This window comes from Salvelinus fontinalis, chromosome 40, assembly GCF_029448725.1.
Source record: "Salvelinus fontinalis isolate EN_2023a chromosome 40, ASM2944872v1, whole genome shotgun sequence".
In the NCBI taxonomy this organism is placed as follows: Eukaryota; Metazoa; Chordata; class Actinopteri; order Salmoniformes; family Salmonidae; genus Salvelinus; species Salvelinus fontinalis.
This window is the reverse complement of record NC_074704.1, coordinates 15308707-15329857: the sequence shown is the minus strand read 5'-3', so window position 1 is coordinate 15329857 and position 21151 is coordinate 15308707. Positions and strand designations below refer to the sequence as shown.

The following is a 21151-nucleotide window of genomic DNA, read 5'->3' as shown; positions in this document are numbered from 1 at the left end:
AGAGAATGTGGCAGTATGTCCAACTGGCCTCACAACCACGGACCACGTGTATGTCGTGGGCAAGCGGTTTTCTGATGTCAACGTTGTGAACAGGGTGCCACATGGTGGCTGTGGGGTTATGGTATGGGCAGGCATAAGCTACAGACAACACACACACGTGCATTTTACGATGGCAATTTGAATGCACAGAAATATCTTGATGAGACCATGAGGCCCACTGTGAGGCCAATTTGGTATCTGTGACCAACAGATGCGTCATGTGAAATCCATAGAATAGGGCCTAATGAATATATTTCAATTGACTGATTTCCTCATATGAAATGTAACTCAGTAATTTATTTGAAATTGTTGCATGTTGTGTTGATATTTTTGTTCAGTGTATAAACTCTGTTTTCAGTCGAGTCACTGTCCCACTTTGGAATCAACCCCTGGACCTTTTGTTCACAGCACAACAGAACAAAAGGCCGGTGAATTGTCACCCTCTTACGCAATACGCAATCAGTAAACATTTCAGACCTTGACTTTGTGAACACTTCAAAGTCAATTAGAAGTTGTATTGTTATTCACTCTGAACATTGACATTTCTCAAAGAGATTGTTTTTTTTACATTTTTGAATTTCACTGCCAGCTGTAGAGATAGATAGAGAGAGAGTGTGAGAGAGCGAGAAAGAGAGAGAGAGAGATAGCAAGGGAGAGAGAGAGAGAGAGTGAGAGAGTGAGAGAGAGACATGCCATGTGTTCAGGAAGTTTGTGAAATGTGTCATATAATAATTTAAGTCCAAAATAATTAAAATAAATATCACTGGAGACTAATGGATTCTAATTACAGCTCATACAGTCTGACCTGACACCGCTGGCATTTACAAATGTATCATTGCTTTTCTCTTCCTTTTGAAGCTAAAAAACAACAACAACCTACAGTCCTATTAACACCCCTCGTCTTGTCTACGTTATTATAAACATGGCAAAACAAGCTAAGCAGAGAGACAGACGTTAGGAGAAAATTATCCCTCAAAATATCTGATAATTGGAGCAAATTGAACCAAATGATCCTGAAATAGCGTATTAAATCCAAAATTGACTTAAATGGGACAACATAGACAAAGCATCATACAACATGTCTCTTTCTTTTATGGACAATGAAACCTCTGTTGATCTACTCATGTTAAGATTTGTGATAAAAATACATGTTTTCACATGTTCTATTTTACTGCAATTGTGAGTTATTATACCAGTATACTATAATTACCATTCAAAGTCGTGGGCCCGACAGATACACGATTCAGCAGAGAGGACTTTGGCGTAGTCTTTTCCCAGCATGCAATAGTTTCCTGGTCTGCGTTTCATATAGATCTGTTTCTGGCCCATCACGCACGGCTCGCCCTGTGAAACACATACAGGATATTAATCCATATAGTGAACGCACATGGGATTACAGTATGTCATTTTCAAATGTCAAATTCACATAGAACAGCAAGTCAAACCATTCTTATGTTAACCTATTGAGTTTATTGGAACTAGCCACACACTGTAAGTACACTGCATCTACCTTGTAAAAACATTGGTACCCGGAGGAAAATGGGGGAGGGTCATGCTTTTTTAATTTCAGTCAGGGGGAGGGTTTTTTATTTTGGCCAGAGGAGGGTCAGGTAATTTGTAATCGATGAAATTGCTCAGGTTTTGAGAATTATTATACTATCTCGATGTGTGCTACTTCTGTGGTCACAATCAAATGATCCATAGACTATACTATATGCTATAAGCCTGGGCTATATGAAGAGCATGCTAGGAGAAGCACAGGGCAAAGTTACATTTCTAAGAACATGTACTTCCTTCCTGAGGTTTTGCATTGCTGTGGTGGTGTATATAGAACTAGGTTTCACTGCATTACACACTGCAATAGATAGGCGTTCCCAATCATGAGTCCCGACCTGTCCTGCTCTTGCTGATGTAAACACTTTTGTGCTGCCTAACAAATGACTGTGCTGTGTACGATGGCACTTCAGGAGGCGAGTCAAAGACTTATTCCGGATTTTTTATTTCATTTGTCCAAAAAAGTATATATCTGTGCTTGCAGACTAGGCCTACTGATGCCCTGTTCAGTTTGAGAGGGAGAGAGTGAGGATGAAACGGAAGACCCGAGGTGAACTTCCTACTGATAAAATTGATTTTAATAAAAACAATATGTTTTGTTGCCCATAATGAAGCTGTTTATCAGGTTTATTGACCTCACAATAAGCCATATTCATGTAATTTACATAATTTACATTACTATGGCGCAGTAGCAGTTTAGTTTGACTTTAGGCTACTAACAACAAGAGGACTTTGTGTTGGAGCCTTTTTCTTCCTATTCAAGACATAAGAAGTAGACCTACCTGTTTGACAGATTAAATTATAGTCTACTATCCATAGACTGTCAGCCATTTCCGTCAGTCACCATGCACTCCTTAAATATCTCAGTGTCAGTGAAGAGCTTGGTGTGTTAAGTTAAAACCAGGGCTCGAAATGAGGAGGTATGTGAGGGTATTGTGGCTTTTGTTAAAGAGCATGGCTAAAAGCATAAGCCTACCCCATTGTTAGCTTGTTATTTTGGAAATAAAAGTGTATGGACCTGATTATATGAAGTGATATATAAGGACACTTTAATCCGCAATTCTTTATGCTAGAAACAAGCTGTAAAATGCCGGGGAAAGACGAGACTCCGATGCATATGGGATATCTTTGGTTTGTCTCTATGACATGCAGAGGCTATGCTACAACTTCTATAGCCAAGGAGACAAGAAATGTACTTTGTGTGGGAAGTAATGTGTGAATCTGTCACTATTAATTGACGTTCAACATTTTAAAAGGCTATTAAACATACTAACTCTAAAATCAGTCAGGAGCAAGCCAGGTAGCCTAAAAATGTTTATATTATTATTATTTCCAGGCATTAGCCTGCCATTTAACTTCTTGATGCTAGGAGGCAGAATTTTTAAGTTTGAAAAAATAACTTTCCCAATGTAAACGGCCTATTTCTCAGGCCCAGATGCTAGAATATGCATATAATTGACAGATTAGGATAGGAAACACTCTAAAGTTTCCAAAACTGTCAAAATATTGTCTGTGAGTATAACAGAACTGATTTTGCAGGCAAAAACCTGAGAAAATCAAACCCGGAAGTGCCTCTTATTTTGAAAAATCCCTGTTCCATTGCCTGCCTATCCTCCATCTAAAGGTTATATCAACCAGATTCATTTTCCAATGGCTTCCACAGGTTGTGAACAGGCTTTAGACATAGTTTCAAGCTTTTATTCTAAAAAATGAGTGAGATTTATCAAAACACATCAGTGGATAGCCAGATGTCCTTTGATTAGTTCCCTGCGCGCGAAAGTTGTAGCTCAACATTTTCATTATCTATTGTATTGAATAGTTTACCGTCCGGTTGAAATATTATTGATTATTTATATTAAAAACATCCTGAGGATTGATTTAAAAAAACGTTTGACATGTTTCTACGAACTTTACGGATACTATTTGGAATTTTCGTCCGCCCTTCATGACCGCTCGAGCCTGTGGATTTCTGAACATAACGCGCAAACCAAATGGAGGTTTTTGGTTATAAAAATAATCTTTATCGAACAAAAGGAACATTTATTGTGTAACTGGGAGTCTCGTGAGTGCAAACATCTGAAGATCATCAAAGTTAAGCGATTCATTTTATTGCTTTTCTGACTTTCGTGACAATCTACATTGCTGCTAGGTGTTTGTAATGTTTTGTTTAGTGATCGATAAACTCACACAAACGCTTGGATTGCTTTCGCTATCAAGCATATTTTCAAAATCTGACACGACAGGTGGATTAACAACAAGCTAAGCTGTGTTTTGCTATATTGCACTTGTGATTTCATGAATATAAATATTTGTAGTAATTTTATTTTATTTGGCGCTTTGCAATTCAGCAGTTGTGGATGAAAATGATCCCGCTAAAGGGATCTGTGCGCCAAGAGGTAAAAATAAATAAATTGAGAAACATTTGTGACATGCTACAGGCTGGCAGGGGTGCACAGCATTTCAACAACATGCCTATACAGTACATTTCGCATTAAGGCGGTATTAAATAAAATAAAATAAATGACTGAGAATTAAATAGAAACACGAGTTTGGCCAGTCTTTGGTTTGAGGATCATGTGGTGAGCTACAATACGCATGCCTAATTAGTTAATTTAGACTAGCAGATGCTATTATACTCCCATGCCTTAATCACATTCTACACAAATCTATTTTGCAGCAACAATATCTGTCACGTCCTGATCTGTTTCACCTGTCCTTGTGCTTGTGTCCACCCCCTCCAGGTGTCACCCATCTTCCCCACTTATCCTCTGGATATTTATACCTGTGTTTTCTGTCTGTTTGTGCCAGTTTGTCTTGTTTGTTCAAGCCTACCAGCATTTTGTCTCAGCTCCTGTTTTTCCCTAGTCCCTCTTTTTCTCATCCTCCTGGTTTTTGACGCTTGCCTGTCCCGACCCTGTACCCGCCCGCCTGACCACTCTGCCTGACCCTGAGCCTGCCTGCCGTCCTGGCCTCTACTCTGGATTACCGACCCCTGCCTGTCTTGACCTGTCGTCTGCCTGCGCCTGTTGTTACAATAAACATTGTTACTTCACACAGTCTGCAATTGGGTATTACCTTGATTCCCGATAATATCATGGAATAAAATAGAAACTGATAGTTTCCCAAATGACATTTTTTTTGCTGTGTTAAACAACTAATGGCTTTTTCTCAAATGAATCGATGATCATGTACTTCAGTTGTAACTGGTTCTGTTGTGCTCACTTTTTACAGTTGATAGACAACTTTAGCACTGTTGCAGACATAGTCTATCCTCTATTTTTAACAATAGCCTGTAGAGAAATCAAAACCTCTCTGGTGCTGCAGCATGCGCTCATTCGTTGTCATGCTCTATTTTGCTATTAAAAAAAGATTCTTACTGTCTCCAGTCATGTAAAATGATGTAGAATTGCATGAAATGTGTTAATAATCTGTTTTTTGCAGTGCTTTTGTTATAATTGATATATTTTTACCACTACCCTTGTCCGCGGTGGTCTTTGAACCCACAAATCTAATAAAATGAATAACGGTTTCTAAAACTGATTATCAAAAGCTCTGATCTGTCCTAGGAGTGAAGGTACATGGTAGGCATGTTCTCTGCTATCCACTTAATGTTTTAATTATTATTTTGCTTATAGGGGAGGGTCACTTTTTTTTTTTTTTACCATTAAGGAAGGTCGGGTAGAAATACATTTTCCTGAAGGAAGGGCCATCCATTTTCTTTTCAGAGAGGTCCAATTTTCTCCAAGTATTGTCATTATAAATAACGTACAGTCCCTAACTAGCATGTAAATACATTGTTATTAGGTAATAGGGACACATATTGATTAGTTGGACCGACTTCCTGTTTAAGAGGTCTTACCTTGTTGTGAAGGTGCCACGTCTGATAGTCTCCTTCTGTACATTTCCTGTTGAAGATGGACTTGTAGTCTATCTTGATAAGCTGCCACTCAGACCTATGGCTGAAATGTCCAAAAAACCTTGAGAAACAAAGGATGGATACATAGGTTAATATAACTCGACAAGGGTTGTCAGCGCCACAAGGTTTCACCAATGGGGCATTCAGTCCTAAGCTAACAGACTGACAACCCTTATGAATCAAATATTTTCTCCCATTTCAACGTCTGTTAATAAAGACGAGACGTCAGCAGTCGTTGAATTAAAATTCCTCCCCATCCCCTCATATCTTCCCTCCAAGAGGAACAGGGTTCCCAAGAGAACAAGGTCAAGAGACAAATTATGTCATCCATCTCATCCCTCCATCCCCTTCCCTTTCACCAAAAGGAACAGAGTCTCAAAACAATGGCAGACAGAAAGATTAAACACGTCATCCCTCCTTTTCTCCATCTCTCTAAGACTTCCTACGGAGGACAAAAGAACGTCATCCCCCGTCTCTAGATCATTCATCACTGCACGTCATCCCTCGATGATTCTATTGTCCCGACTCACGTCATGATCTGGTTCTCTGTCCCGGCCTCCACCAGCATCCCGTCCACGAACAGAGGCACCAAGGAGAAGCTGTGTCTGGTCCACTGACGCCCTTCATCAAAACTGATTCTGTAACAAAGTCACAACACAATAACACATTGAATGAATCGCAAATGGCACCCAGGGTCTACAGGCCTCTGGTCTAAAGTAGTGAAGCCTACTAGGGAAAAGGGTGTCATTTGGGCTGCAACCATTCACTGGCGGTAACAAGAAGGTCAATATTCATCATTCTGACTTGGGAGTGCTGATCTAGGATCAGTTTTGCCTTTTAGATCATAATGAATGAGATTATACGGACCGGTGGGATCTGATCCTGGATACTACTCTGAATTCTAGCCCTGATGCTCCCAATTACAGTGAGTCAACTGGGTTCATGGAAGATCAGCGGAGTGAATAGTCTCCATAGACAGTCACCCGCTGAATCTCAGGTTGTATCGAATTGACTACAGTTAGTACACGTTCTGCTGAATAGATGAAGAATTAAACAACAGAACTGTGTTGGACTATCAAAGCGTGGAGACAACTCAAAGTCTTGAGTTTACTTACGGTCTACAGTGAGGTGATGTAGAAGAAATAACACAACACACAAAACAAACCAGAATAGAACTGTTTCATGTTCTAACGACTACAAAACAGGGGCGGAGAGGTGTGGGGAGACAAATAAAAAAATAAAAAAGAGAATGGGCAACTTTCATCCTCCGGGCCTGTTCTCTATTGATTCTGACGTCTCATCAACATCACCTCAGATGTGAGAACACGGGAGTACTGTGTGTGACAAGGTTGGGAACAACACTCAACAATGCAGAGTCTTGCACTAGGATACAAGAAGCAGCAGCCTCCATGTTGCAGCTTCCATCCAAACCTCCATCAGCCAGCATGCCTTCATCTGGCTAAAAGTTCAGACAACAGACCAAGTATTGATACACATCTATTAGGAGGATACCAGGGCCAGGAAATGTTTTCTATTAACCTAGCTCTGAAGAGCGAGAGAGAGACACGATTGGTTTCTACAGCGCTTGCCTGGGTTCAAATAGTATTTATCTTTCAAATACTTTAGTTGCCCGTTACCTGGCCTAATGGATCCAATGGAATTGGCCCAAAAGCGCAGCCCCCACCCATCTGGCACTCTAGACAATTAAATGTCGCAATTAAACACTGAAAGAAAAAAATACTATTTGAAAACGGGTCTGATATGAGGGCTTCTACTGTGTTCCTTTCCTCCACTAGTGCACTTAAATCATCTAGGAGACACGACCAGGAAGGAAGGAATCCTCCACACTTGACTGGTGATAAAAGTAATTTCCTAAAGTGATATAAAAAGAAGAGAGATGTCGTTTCAGTTGAGTTGGTCTTCACTGAGGCAAAACGTGGGCGCTCCAATTTAGAAGAGGATGGGCGGTATGTTAAAGTACTAAAAGGGGGACTTGGTGAAGAAAAACACTTTCCCCCAATTTAGATTTTTGACAACATGTTTGTATCTTTATTGCATATGTTTAATCATATATAAAGTGAAGTACTAACTTCAACTTCAATAGAAGTACTAACATGTTACAGCAACCAGTTTTCAGATATACAAACACTGAATTAGATATAAACCTACTGTAAATGCCTAGTGGGGACGGTTGGTTGTTTCACAGCGACAAGGGCCCCTCCTTTATCCAGAAACCAGACATTGTGTTCCTCCTCGAATATCTGAAAGAGGACACACAGCCCATTCAATATAATATATTATTTACGTACAGTTACCGATTGTACACATCTAGCTGAACACTGAGAGTTTCATAACACCTCAAGATCAAAAGGCAGAGACAGCAGTCCAAAATACTTATTTTCCAAACGACAACATTCGAATATATGATTAGAATGCCTTAGATTTTACCCCCAAATTCAGTCCAAACTCACCTGTCTCCAGTTGTTACCAGCATCAGACGAGATGAACATTCCAACGTTATTGTATGACAGCTCAGACCCAATATTCCCTGTGATAAAAATGGAACAAAGCATTAGTTAAATGTTCAAATGATGCTGAAACTATGAAGATGGTGTAAATGACAATGAAGAATAGAGGCAGAGAAGAGAAGAACAAACATTCATGAATGGATGGATATTGCTCAGTTTTTCTTAAGCAATGATGTAACATTTTAAAATGCAGACCACACTATTTGCCTATAGAGTTTTCAGATTTACTTTTCGTGGCTGTTTATTTACCACCACAGACAGATGCTGGCACTAAGACCGCACTCAGTCAGCTGTATAAGGAAATAAGCAAACAGGAAACCACTCAACCAGAGGCGGCGCTCCTAGTGACCGCAGACTTTAATGCAGAGAAACTTAAATCAGTTCTACCAAATTTCTATCAACATGTTAAATGTGCAACCAGCGGGAAAAACATTCTAGATCACCTTCTAGATCACACAGAGACGCGTGCAAAGCTCTCCCTCGCCCTCCATTTGATAAATCCAAACACAATTCTATCGTCCTGATTCCTGCTTACAAGCAAAAAATAAAGCAGGAAGCACCAGTGACTCGGTCAATAAGAAAAGGGTAAGATGAAACAGATTCTAAGCTACAGGACTGTTTGCAATCACAGACTGGAACATGTTCCGTGTTTCTTTCGATGGCATTGAGGATTACACCACATCAGTCACTGGCTTTATCAATAGGTGCATCGAGGACGTCATCCCCACAGCGACTGTACGCACATACCCCAACCAGAAGCAATGGATAACAGGCAACATTCGCACTGAGCTAATGGGTAGAGCTGCCACTTTCAAGCTGCGGGACTCGGAAGCTTATAAGAAATCCTGCTATGCCCTCCGACGAACCATCAAACAGGAAAAGCGTCAATACAGGGCTAAGATTGAATCGTACTACACCGGCTCTGACGCTCGTCTTATGTGGCAGGGCTTGCAAACTATTACAGACTACAAATGGAAGGACAGATGAGCTAAATCACTTCTATGCTCGCTTCGAGCCAAGCAACACTGAGGCATGCATGAGAGCATCAGCTGTTCTGGACGACTGTGAGATCACGCTCTCACAGAGCGTCTCACAAAGCCTATTCCCCCTCAGGAAACCAAAAGATTTGCATGGGTACTCATGGGTTCTACAGCTGAAACATCGAGAGCATCCTGACTGGTTGCATCACTGCCTGGTATGGCAACTGCTCGGCCTCCGACCGCAAGGCACTACAGAGGGTAGTGCATATGGCCCAGTACATCACTGGGGCTAAGCTGCCTGCCATCCAGGACCTCTACACCAGGAGGTGTCAGGCACAAAAAATTGTCAAAGACCCCAGCCACCCCATTCATAGACTGTTCCCTCTACTACCGCATGGCAAGTGGTACCGGAGTGCCAAGTCTAGGACAATTGTGTCCCACCCACCACCCACCACCCGCCAAACCCTCTTCTACGCTACTGCTACTCTATATTTATCATAAATGCATAGTCACTTTAACCATATCTACATATACATACTACCTCAATCAGCCTGACGAACCGATGCCTGTATATAACCTCGCTACTGTTATAGCCTCGCTACTATTGTTTTTCACAGTCTTTTTACAGTTGTTTTTATTTCTTTACTCACCTATTGTTCACCCCATATCTTTATTTTTAGAAATTGCACTGTTGGTTAGAGCCTGTAAGTAAGCATTTCACTGTAAGGTCTACACCTGTTGTAATCGGCACATGTGACAAATAAACTTTGATTTCATATTGCTCAGTTTTTCTTCAGCAATGATGTAACATTTTCCTCTCTGAGCAGATATCTCCACTTTGTTGATGCCTTGTGATATCCCCCAACCACTGTTCAGTGTCAGGCGTGAGTGTTGAGCAGCACCGTGTTTCAGGGTCACCCCCTGATCTCTGCACCAGCTGTGTGTGTGTGTGTGTGTGTGTGTGTGTGTGTGTGTGTGTGTGTGTGTGTGTGTGTGTGTGTGTGTGTGTGTGTGTGTGTGTGTGTGTGTGTGTGTGTGTGTGTGTGTGTGTGTGTGTGTGTGTGTGTGTGTGTGTGTGTGTGTGTGAGGGCGAGTGTGTGTGTGTGAGGGCGAGTGATGAACGGGGCCGAAGCAGAGGGTTGTGTAGAGATACCCGAACACACACTCACACACAAACATAATCTGCTGTGTCATGTGTCCTCAGTCTGCACTGGCCCACTTAAATAAACCGGGTGACTTTGCATCACCAAAACGTCTGTGAGTAAGGACAACATCAGAAGTGCTATAGTGTGTCTCTGGACAGATTCAGTACATTTATACAGGCTCACAGTGGCTTAGGGATCTCACATATCCAGTAAGAGATTAGAGGATCGGAGGAGGGTACAAATTATTGTTTTGGTGACAGAGTAAATATTGTTTGAGGACAGAGATCAAGAAAGCAGATTCATGGATGTAGGTCGTTTTTGTTGTTGTATCTCAATATGTCAATATGATACAACAACATGTTGTATCTCATATTTTGTATCCCACACAGTCGAAGATGAGTTGTTAATAGCAGGACTTGCAGATCCCTATCAGTAATGTTAGGGATTGGATAATCATCATAATATTCACAATCAAATGGAATTTCAGAACTGACCTGGAAAAGATAGACAGCTATTCTTCTTTTGTACCATTACCTAAATTGTATAGCCAAATTCAGCCAAATTAATTTTCACATAAGTGGACAATAAGGTAATCTAATCTAATCGTATCTATCAAATGTTCATTTTGTATTCTCTCACCTGTGGCCACTATGATTCCCGGTGCTGAGGCCTTGGTTGATATGCTGCCTGACAGGTAGGGGTTTTCAGACGTCTGCAGTTGGAGATGGAGCGAACAGAAGGGCTGAGAAATGACAGACAGTCCATTATATTTGATGAAGTCATTATACACTTATACACTGGTCAATCAAATCCCCAATGTTACATAGAACACTAAAGGACCTTTAAAGGTGCACAAAGCATATGCTTTTTATTTCAAGAGGTTCTTGAGACAAGGAAAAGAAAAGCTGCTATGCTGTCTTCATCTCAAAAAGCCTAAAAATAATGCCTAATAGAGTCCTTTTGAATCTGAAGTCTTCCCGTGAGTTACATTTACACCAAATGCTAACAACAATGCTAACATAGGCAGATAACTATACAAATAACTATATTTTGTGTACAAAACAAAACATGCTGCCTCTCCATAGTTTGTCTTATTAATTGTCATTATCAGTCATTAATACAGGGAGGGTCTTTACATAAAATCAACAAGTCAAGGGAGATAAGGAGAGAGAGGGAGACACAGCTGCATGTGAGCTCTCACATTTTTAAACAAAGGTCATGTGGTTTGGTAAGAAGGATGCCCCTCTCCCCACAGGTGTGATTACTACCTCTGAGGGTTTAGAGCTTGACGTAGTCACCTCATACAAGTACTTGGGAGTATGGCTAGATGGTACACTGTCCTTCTCTCAACACATATCAAAGCTGCAGGCTAAATTTAAATCTAGACTTGGTTTCCTCTATCAAAATTGCTCCTCTTTCACCCCAGCTGCAAACTAACCGTGATTCAGATGACCATCCTACCCATGCTAGATTACAGGGATGTAATTTATAGATCGGCAGGTAAGGGTGCTCTCGAGCGACTAGATGCTCTTTACCATTTGGCCATCAGATTTGTCACCAATGCTCCTTATAGGACACATCACTGCACTCTATACTCCTCTGTAAACTGGTCATCTCTGTATACCCGTCGCAAGACTTACTGGTTGATGCTTATTTATAAAACCCTCTTAGGCCTCACTCCCCCCTATCTGAGATATCTACTGCATCCTCCATATACAACCCCCGTTCTGCCAGTCACATTCTGTTAAAAGGTCCCCAAAGCACACACATCCCTGGGTCGCTCCTCTTTTCAGTTCGCTGCAGCTAGCGACTGGAACGAGCTGCAAAAAACACTCAAACTGGACAGTTTTATCTCCATCTCTTCATTCAAGGACTCAATCATGGACACTTTTACTGACAGTTGTGGCTGCTTTGCTTGATGTATTGTTGTCTCTACATTCTTGCCCTTTGTGCTGTTGTCTGTGCCCAATAATGTTTGTACCATGTGCTGTGCTGCAACCATGTAGTGCTGCTGCCATGTTGTGTTGCTACCATGTTGTTGTCATGTTGTGTTGCTACCATCCTGTGTTGTCATGTGTTGCTGCCATGCTATATTGTTGTGTTAGGTCTCTCTTTATGTAGTGTTGTGTTGTCGTGATGTGCGTTTTGTCCTACTTTTTTATTTTATTTTTTTTCCCAGTCCCCGTCATTGTAAATAATAATTTGTTCTTAACTGACCTAGCCTGGTTAAATAAAGGGTAAATAAAAAAAAGTATAATTTAAAAAGTCTCAGGGGTGAGCCGACAACAAAAGTCTATTATATCTGTTCACAGATTACCCTGCCAATTCATAGTATGACATTGCTGTAAGGACAAACAGGATTTAACAGGGTAATCAAATAGAATCTGTAATTAAAATATTACATAAATGCACAATCGTATTCAACCTGTAGCCCACTCAGCGCACGGCGTGCAGTCCCCACAGTTGCCTCCCTAGGCTTTTAATAAACAGTATGAACTCTACTGCTAATGTCTCAAAATGATTTCTCTACATAGTCATCCTTTACAGTCGCCTCACGTGGGATAAAAGGAAAGATAGGGCGCCTAAATTAATAATAACTGTAAATAACAAGGAGTGTGTACACAGTTCATCTTGATATCATAGCTTAAATGTGATTACGTAAAGTAATTCCCCTACCACTAAGATGAGTAAGCAAACTCCCTTGAGTGTGTGATGTAACACGACTGTTATCATTGATGTATATAATTTGAAGGGAACTGAACACATATTCCTGGACTAAAATAAACTTTCAATGGAGATTATCTATAGAGTATGCTTCTTTAACTCTTCGACTAGGCTTAATCTGGGTCTGGGAAAGCACCTCAAAGTGTTCAGGCAGTCTTAGATCATGATTGATTACCACTGCAATGAGCCTTCCCTGTTAGCGTCAGTATAACTCACCAGTATACAGTGGATGTCATTGCCAGCCAGGTCTGTCGCCGGGGCCTGCAGTAACCTCCAATCACGGCCCTTGTTGTAGGTGATGTAGGTCTTCACCTGGTTGTCTAGCCTCCTGTTTGCGATTAGCATGCCTTTGATACCTGCTACCTAGGTATAAATAGAGAACAAAAACTAAAACAGACACTAAAACTAGCCAATCAAACCACCAAAACAGATGACATTATGTTTTTATTTTTATTTTTCAAGCACTGAACAGTACCCAACATGCCCCCTGACTGACATATCTGCGGGAAGTAGGATGCTGAGGGTGCTGCGACACCTCCTGAAAAAATAGATATTTATATTTTAATACAAATATGTCTACTACCGGGCAAAAGCTTGAGAACACCTACTCATTCAAGGGTTTTCAAGACATCAAAGCTATGAAATAACACATATGGAATCATGTAGTAAGCAAAAAAAGTGTTAAACAAATAAAATATATTCTTCAAATAGCCACCCTTTGCATTGATGACAGCTTTGCACAATCTTGGTATTCTCTCAACCAGCTTCACCTGGAATGCTTCTCCAAAAGTCTTGAAGGAGTTCCCACATATGCTGAGCACTTGATGGCTCCTTTTCCTTTACTCTGCAGTCTGACTCAACCCAAACCATCTCAATTTGGTTGAGGTCAGGGGATTGTGCACTCCATCACACTCCTTCTTGGTAAAGAATAGCCCTTACACAGCCTGGAGGTGTGTTGGGTCATTGTCCTGTTGAAAAACAAAAATGATAGTCCCACTAAGCCTACTAAATTGTAATTATTTCGCCACTATGGCCTATTTATTGCCTTACCTCCCTAATCTCACTACATTTGCACACACTGTATATCGTTTTTTCTATTGTGTTATTTACTGTACGTTAGTTTATCCCATGTGTAACTCTGTGTTGTTTGTGTCGCAATGCTTTTCTTTATCTTGGCCAGGTCGCAGTTGTAAATGAGAACTTGCTCTGAACTGGCCTACCTGCTCAAATAAAGGTCAAATAAAAATAAATAAAAAGCCCAAACCAGATAGGATGGTGTATTGCTGCAGAATGCTGTGGTAGCCATGCTGGTTAAGTGAGCCTTGGAATTTTAAATAAATCACAGACCGTGTCACCATAACACCTCCTCCTCCATGCTTAATGGATGGAAATACACATGCGGAGATCATCCGTTCACACACACCTCGTCTCACAAAGACACGGCGGTTGGAACCAAAAATATCCAATTTGGACTCCAGACCAAAGGACAAATTTCCACCGGTCTAATGTCCATTGCTCGTGTTTCTTGGCCCAAGCAAGTCTCTTCTTATTATTTGTGTCCTTTTGTAGTGGTTTCTTTGCAGCAATTCAACCATGATGGCCTGATTCTCATAGTCTCCTCTGAACTGTTGATGTTGAGATGTGTCTGTTACTTGAACTCTGAAGCATTTATTTGGGCTGCAATTTCTGAGGCTGGTAACTCTAGTGTAATTATCCTCTGCATTCCATATCTGCTATTTCATAGTTTTGATGTCTTCACTATTATTCTACAATGTAGAAAATAGTAAAAATAAAGAAAACCCTTGAATGAGTGTTCTGAAAATTTTGACCGGTAGTTTATATGTACTGTATATATATAAAATTAGATTTTTCACAAAAGTCACAAAAGTAGTGCACTGAGTCTTTAGTAGTCCTGTATTAGCAGACCGATATAGCCATCTGTAACGCGGGCAAATTATAATTACATATATTGTTTTAAATTCTCACAAAAGTAGTGCACTGGGCCTTAACAGTCCTGTATTAGCGGGCTGCTACAGTTGTCTGTAGCGTGGGCAAAAATAATTCCTGCCACCCCACAGTCCACAAAATGTTCTCAGCACCCCCAACCCCAAACATCTTCCCGCGGCTATGCTGACAGACATCAGACTGGTCTCAAAACCAGTCTCCTTGTCCTTTAATTATCTCCCTTTAATTGTGTCCTCATCAACCGCTCACCACTGTTGTGACAACATTGCTATGCTGGATGTTAAAACTGATAAACTGTCACATCCATGTGACACCCACTCACAAAGTGAGAGAGAGAGAAGTCATAGCTCCTTGCCTCCTTAGTCAAACTGTCTTCCTACGATAACCCATCCAGGATGGAAATGTGATGGGGGTAAACCTGACGACTGTGCTTTAAATAAGATACTGCAGCAGACATTGAGGACCCTCAGTCGTATCACCTTACCAGTATAAGTGGCACTAATAGGCGCCATGTTTGACATCGTCATAGAAAAACGGCCACCCGGGATGGACACAGCTAATGAGGCGGGATGGGGCCCCTCCCTCCTCCCATGACCAGACGTGTCAATCACAGCGGTAATTATTTATCGTCCCCCCACACCCATCCCTCTATCGCATCTTCCACCAACAGTCCCTACTTCCCTGCTGTAGAGAAGGACAGGGTCCCTTCTGTAGTGAAGGACAGGGTCCCTGCTGTAGTGAAGGACAGGGACTTAGATCTCCACTCTGGAATAGCAACTTATAGTCAGAGGTGTAATACCAAGGGAGTGTAGGCTGGTACTACAGTATTGATGGAGATATTACCTCTGTCAAGATATATCACAGTGGGAGAACAGGCGAGGTAGAGTACAAGGTAAAAAAAACACTGCTGGCCACCTTGCCCCTGGCAACAGCACAGTACACTTCCTGCAAGCTAATATTTTAACTAGGTACTAAATCCAAACTGTTACAGTACTAATAATGATAGCCATCAGTACATTGCTTTAATGATTGTTGGCATCAATGTCTCATTGATTATAAGAGTGATATCTAGTAATATGTGTAGAGCTATGTGTGGCTGTCATATAGTATAATTACTGTACATATGGACCTACAGGTAACTGCCAAAATAAAGAAAACTCTTGAGTAAATGAGGGTTCTGGTGTCTCTGTTATGGTGTTGGGTGATTTTCCCTGGCATGGTTTAGGTCCACTCAACCCCTTAGAGGGCAAGGTAAATGCCAATAAATACACAGCCATTCTGAGGGATTAACTTCAACATATGGTGAAGCAGATCTATCCTGATGGGAGTGGTCTCTTCCAGGATAAAATGCCCCCGTCCACGGGACATGAGTGGTCTCTGACTGGTTTGATGAGCATGAACATGATGTAAACCATATGCCATGGCCGTCTCAGTCACCAGATCTCAAACCAATTGCACACTTATGGGACATTCTGGAGCGGTGCCTGACATGCTGACCAGACCGGACACGTCGCGTGCGCGAGCGTCGCAAAATACATTTAGAAATCCATGTTATTCAATTAATGCACCCACACTGCTCGCGCGCAACAACAAGCGTCTGTGACGCCAAGGGCTAAAATAGAACTCCTTTCTATTTCTGACGCAGATCGCGCTGGAAATCCTGCCTCTCCCATCTCCTCATTGGTTTACAGAAGCAGGTACCCACGTGCCATCTCCTCATTGGTTTACAGAAGCAGGTACCCACGTGCCATCTCCTCATTCGTTACACCCACGTGGGTGATTGAAAGACTATATGTTTTGCCGGTTGTTGTGGTAAAAGTGTAGATGCCAATCACCATATAAATTCAAAGATGAAAAAGCCTGGAAGGAGGAAAGATGACTAGAAACGATTCGGTTGGCCGTTTTATGTGTGGATAAATTGTCGGTGCAGAAGACCTTGTGGATTTCAGGTAAAATAACAACTCAATATTTATATCCCAGGACAAATTAGTTAGCAACAGCAAGCTAGCTAAATAGGACAAATAAGCTAGCAAGTGCAAGCTAACTAGCTAAATTGCCATACATGTTTAATGCTTTTTGTCCTGTCCCCAAATTAATGTCATTGGTTCAGAGTTTGTTTTGCTATTTTAACCTGCGTGTCGTGATCGCGTTTGGTGTAGGGGGACAAAATACATTTATGCACGATAGCGCACGATGGCGCACGCGCACAGCCGGTTTGGCTTCCGTGTAAGACAGCGTTTTCCACCACCCTCAACAAAACACCAAATTTGGAATTTATTGTGTAATAATGGTGTTGCATCCATTCAATAGAGTTCCAGACAGTTGTAGAATCTATACGAAGGTGCATTGCAGCTGTTCTGGCTCATGGTGGTAAGATACTTTATGTTGGTGTTTCCATTATTTTGGCAGTTACCTGTATTTGTGTGGAAACATCTACGAAGGCAAAACAAACAACTTTCAGTACTCTAGTAATATTAAATACAGACTGATGTATGCATGTGGATCCACCTACATAGACAAAACATACAACTTTCAGCACAGTAGCACTAGTCCGATACACGACCACTGAAAACCAGACTTCCCTCAGTACATGCACTTCCCTTTTACAATCTTTCAATATGCATTAATGAAGTTTTCCGCAATCTATTAGAAATATGGATCCACTGCTGAATCAGGGAATCAGAGGGTCTGAATAGGGTGAAATGGGAGGAGGGGTTAAGAGGGTTGGCAGAGAGCTAATACACACAAACCGCTAGGCTAACAGAAAGGAGCATCATCATCATGACCATTGCATTACCTAAATCATCTAGCTAACCCTCCCTCCCTCCATCTGTTTCTTCCTCCCTCCTACCACTCACTCATTCAAAAGCTATTTATAGCTCTGACTAGGGAATCAGGTAGTTCATCATTGGCCTGTTGTTGATTTGTTGGTCTACCACTCTGAGTATTGACTGTGCTAGGCAAGTTAGTTCTGTAATATTCAGTGTTGAAGTTCATACCTCTGGGAGATGGATTGAATCAAAAACCAAACACTAAATGGCTAAGATTAACTCGACTGGGAGTTAGAGAAAAACTTTTTGATTGAAGGGAAGATTGTCCAGATTGAATCCAACTGACACTCAAGTTACTCCCATTAGTCTAAAGTGGGGGAAAAAATTGTTTTATTCCAGAGAATAATATAATTTATTTTTGAGAGAGAAAGACTGGGAAAGAGAAAGTGAGAGAATACTGACGAAAGGCAAATCATTATTTGACAATCCAGGGGAAAGAGTAAAAGCCTGTTGCTTTCACTCAGTCTCTCTGTTCCCTGTTGAGCTCAAAGTACTTAGTGAATGATTCCTCTCTGAGTCTTTGAGGCCATTGGCCTTCTGAAGCCCAACACTCCAGGGGTTGTTAAAACCATACTTGGGACTCCTACAAAGTACTTTGGTCAGAGTTATATCTACAGTCTTTTTCAGAGGATCTCAGAGCAATCTCAGAGCCTCTTCAAAAAAAAAAAAACGATACATACAGCATAACTTCAGTTTATAATAGTTTGTGATTAGCACATGCATGCATACCCAGAGGGTTAAACTAGTTAAAACAACATCAGACTGAATGGAAAACTGGATTGGCGTCATTTCAACCAGTTTTACCCACTGGGTGTGACCATTCATTTTAATACTAACTCTGTATTTGTAAACCATTAAAACACATGTTAGAAGGAGCATCAGTAGTAGTAGCATTGTTAATGACATCTGACTCTGAAGATCAGACCTATATCTCACTCCTCTGCCTCCCTCCATCACACCTGCCAGTGTCTGTGATAAACTGGGGATTCATCCTGAGAAAGAGGGGAAAAAGGAGGGGGGACGAGCCGCAATGAATGTTAATGACATAGAGACCTACTAACAAGGCTACTACCAGTCCGGTAGTAGTACACATGTGCGCACCCCCCCCCCCCCCCCCCCCCCCCCCTCTACAGACACACACACAAACACACTGTGGACACTTACCTCATACAGGTCCAGCATCTGGTTGCCCCCCAGGCCGCGGGTGGTCTTGACGTTCTCCATGGCCAGGGTGAAAAGGATGCCCTGGGTGTCGGAGAGGTACAGATTGTACGTGTCATTCTGGTTCCACTCCTGTACTGCCGCGAAGACCTGGTGCTCGTCTGTGCTGACGATGTGGAGGTCCTGGTGACAGAGGATGGGGGGTTGGAGCGGTTCGAGGATTTATAAAGAGATGACGGATCTTATGGGTTGGGGTTGTAACGAGCTGCCGAGTACGTGTTGGGCGTCACAAGATCAGGTCTCGTGTGCATATTGAATGTTTAACACTAGAGCTGCCAATGTTCTCTACACAATATATTGTATTCTTTTAAGAGCTGCAACAGAAGAGTGAGACTGCACTATGAGACTACACACCATTGTGTAGTAGTGCTACAGATATTTCTAGAGCTAAATCCTTTTGTTGAAGGGAGAAAACAAAGGGGGAAATTGTTGGGTACTTCAAATCAAATTTTATTTGTCCCATTCTATGTATACCACAGGTGTAGACTTTATTGTGAAATGCTTACTTACGAGCCCTTCCCAACAATGCACAGTTAAAAAGTAAGAAAGAAAAAAAAGTATTCAATCTGAATAATTGTTTGACTGTATGTATCACTGTAGGCATGGTGTTTATCACTGTAAAATGATTTTTGCTTACCTTAGGCAGAGAATATTTGGGCAGTTTGATTTTGAGGAATGGATCCCTCTGGTAGGACACATAGTAGCTGGCCTGTCCTGCTGTAGTAACCTGGAACACGTTGAGCCAAAACACGGAGTATTCCCTTTTTGTTCAGAATTTGTCCACGCTACAGTACACATCACATGAATTAACTACTTGGATTAATCTAAAAAGTTCATAAATGTTGCAACCTTCACCCAAGTGAACATGGATAACATTGTTTATGATGTAAAGATATATACTTCATTGTCAGAGAGGAACCTCCTCTCCTGTTGTCGATGCTCTTTGTGGTTTGGAAGGTAGACTTGGGAAAATATCTCATAGGGACAATCAATAGCCTCATTATTCTCTCCCAAGTAATGCTCAGTGGCCTGTCTTAGGAAAGTCATCCTTAATGATACCAGCGCCTCAGCAAGCAAACACTCGAGCTGTTAGCTGCTGTTAGCCTATGCAGTACAAACACCGCCAGCGGGGAAGAAAGTGTTAGAAACCTGTAATTAGAGCACAGGCTTCGGAGGCTATAAGGATAGGAGAACAATTTTCGTCAACAAAAGTGTGATTGTCCAAGCATCAGCACTAGATAGCAATTTATTTAATCCACTTCCTCTTTCGTAATTCCATTAATCAAAATTAATCCACAAGCCGCTGGCTTTCTGGGTTGGAAAAGGGGGAGGTGAAATAGGATCATTATCATATGACAGAACTAATTAGGCCTCTTAGTGTGCTTCTAAGTGCACTTCAATGAGAGAGAGAGAGAGAGAGAGGGAGGGAGGGAGGGAGGGAGAGCGGGAGAGAGGGGGAGAGAGAGAGAGAGAGAGAGAGAGAGAGAGAGAGAGAGGTTTTGAACTGAAAGAGATATTGGGATGATTGATTTATCATTACCCACTTTCATAGAATATGTTCGGTTGTGACGCAATGTGAGAAAACATTGTAGGTTCCCTGAATTGAAGATGCGGTAGGAGGTATAGGTTGAGTGGTTGTGGGTTTAATTAGGGAGACGTATGAGTGTGGTCAAACATAGTTGAGGGATCTCTTAGAACACAGAACTTATTTTAATTGTTATTTTTTTTACCCCTTTTTCTACCCAATCTCGAGGTCTTCTTTTGGTAGTTTACAGTCTTGTCCCATCGCTGCAACTCCCGTACAGACTCAGGAGATGCGAAGGTCGAGAGCCATGCGTCCTCCGAAACATGACCCTGCCAAGCCGCACTGCTTCTTGACACACTGCACGCTTTACCAGGAAGTCAGCCACACCAATTTGTCGGAGGAAACACCTTACAACTTGCGCCTGAAGTCAGCGTGCAGGCGCCTGGCTCACCACAAGAGTTGCTAGAGCGCGACAGGACAAGGAAATCCGCCTCATGGCTCTCTCGGACACGGCCGGCTGTGACACAGCCCGGGATCAAACCCTGGTCTGTAGTGATGCCTCAAGCATGGCAAGAAACCAGAAATCGTCATTTCCATTATTCTGGCAGAATGAAGCCAGTCATGTGTAGAACCTGTAGTCTTGGCCCTGCGTAGGCTATAAGTAGATGGCAGAGTTTTTCCAAGGCATCAGGTTTAGGGCTGATAGTTCTTACTGAACCCCTG

The 21151-nt window shown here is 41.7% G+C and overlaps 1 protein-coding gene across 2 annotated transcripts in view; it reads right to left on the bottom strand.

The window, feature by feature from the left end:
* Positions 1-21151, bottom strand: part of LOC129839789 (VPS10 domain-containing receptor SorCS3-like) — a 205014-nt gene that overhangs the window by 22408 nt on the left and 161455 nt on the right. For both annotated transcript variants that reach the window (XM_055907426.1, XM_055907427.1), the window contains exons 8-16: positions 19541-19630; positions 18847-19026; positions 13103-13249; positions 10802-10904; positions 7981-8057; positions 7679-7770; positions 6040-6147; positions 5453-5570; positions 1250-1383 (exon numbers count right to left, since the gene is read on the bottom strand). In XM_055907426.1, coding sequence (XP_055763401.1) covers positions 1250-1383; positions 5453-5570; positions 6040-6147; positions 7679-7770; positions 7981-8057; positions 10802-10904; positions 13103-13249; positions 18847-19026; positions 19541-19630 — 1049 coding nt within the window. The remainder of the gene's footprint in view (positions 1-1249; positions 1384-5452; positions 5571-6039; positions 6148-7678; positions 7771-7980; positions 8058-10801; positions 10905-13102; positions 13250-18846; positions 19027-19540; positions 19631-21151) is intronic.